This window comes from Otolemur garnettii, unplaced genomic scaffold, assembly GCF_000181295.1.
Source record: "Otolemur garnettii isolate 467f Iridium unplaced genomic scaffold, OtoGar3 scaffold00190, whole genome shotgun sequence".
NCBI classification, from domain to species: Eukaryota; Metazoa; Chordata; class Mammalia; order Primates; family Galagidae; genus Otolemur; species Otolemur garnettii.
Genome location: NW_003852585.1, coordinates 2,911,496 through 2,912,580, shown reverse-complemented (window position 1 = coordinate 2,912,580; position 1,085 = coordinate 2,911,496). Strand labels below are relative to the sequence as shown.

At 49.5% G+C, this 1,085-nt stretch overlaps 1 protein-coding gene across 1 annotated transcript in view; it reads left to right on the top strand.

Moving 5' to 3' along the window:
• LOC111721841 (heat shock transcription factor, X-linked member 3-like) overlaps window positions 1-530 on the top strand; it is a 2,193-nt gene extending 1,663 nt beyond the window's left edge. Inside the window, exon 3 of the mRNA XM_023507585.1 lies at window positions 18-530. Coding sequence (XP_023363353.1) covers window positions 18-530 — 513 coding nt within the window. The remainder of the gene's footprint in view (window positions 1-17) is intronic.
• The last annotated feature ends 555 nt before the right edge of the window (window positions 531-1,085 follow it).

Below are 1,085 nucleotides of genomic sequence, written 5' to 3'. Positions count from 1 at the left end.
CCACTGGATATCCCCAGGGAAACCGCTACACTTTTGTGCCATATGGCGCAAGTGGGGAAGGTACTTCTAGCAGTGCTGCATTTACACCCATAGCTACTGCTAGCGCCACTGGATATCCCCAGGGAAACCGCTACACTTTTGTGCCATATGGCGCAAGTGGGGAAGGTGCTTCTAGCAGTGCTGCATTTACACCCATAGCTACTGCTAGGGCCACTGGATATCCCCAGGGAAACCGCTCCACTTTTGAGCCACATGGCCCAAGTGGGGAAGGTGCTTCTAGCAGTGCTACATTTACACCCATAGCTACTGCTAGAATGGAAAGCACAAGGGAAGGGTCTGCCAGCCCTGAAGTATACCCAGAGTATGATTCTATACTAACTTTATATAACACCTGCTACGCCATCCTGCTGGCTGCCCTCTCGGTTATGGGTCCAAATGAGCCTCCTGAGAGTGAGGAGCCAGAGGGCCCCTCAGATTATAAGTGTGCACTATGTGAACGGTTCAAGGACAATCCAAATCCAAATCCTTGAACTTCTAGGCCACTAATGACGGATAAAAATTGCCATATTCTAACAAGGAACCTACTATTGGTCTTGGTAAAGAGAAATAAAAAGTCTGTATGAGCAAATAAACAATTTAAATGAGAATCTCGCATCTGTGTTCTTTCTACACTTCTATACTATACAGATCTCCTTAGCACAAGCCAGGAGGTTGAAAACCCTGTCCAAGACAGGCTTTGGCCCCCGTTGTCTTCTTTCATGTGGAGAAGCAGCATTTCCATACACTCAGCAAAGGATGCTGCCAGAGTATTGAGGGCAAGCCCATGAAGGTCTGGTGCCCTAACACTTGCTCCTTGCTCAGGAGACAGAACAGCCTTGCTCCTGACCTTGGCAGTATCACTTTACATTGTTCATGGGTCTCGAAAGAGGAGACCCTGTACTCTCCTCATGGGTTCCCCTGTACTCCCAATGAAGTCAGGTAGCTTCTGGTCAGTGGCTCAGCGTCCCTAGCCCAGCATCCAGAGGCCCTCCAAGGAGACCCACCTGAAAGTCAGGCCACCCTATCCGCCAAGGGATGTGTGACCA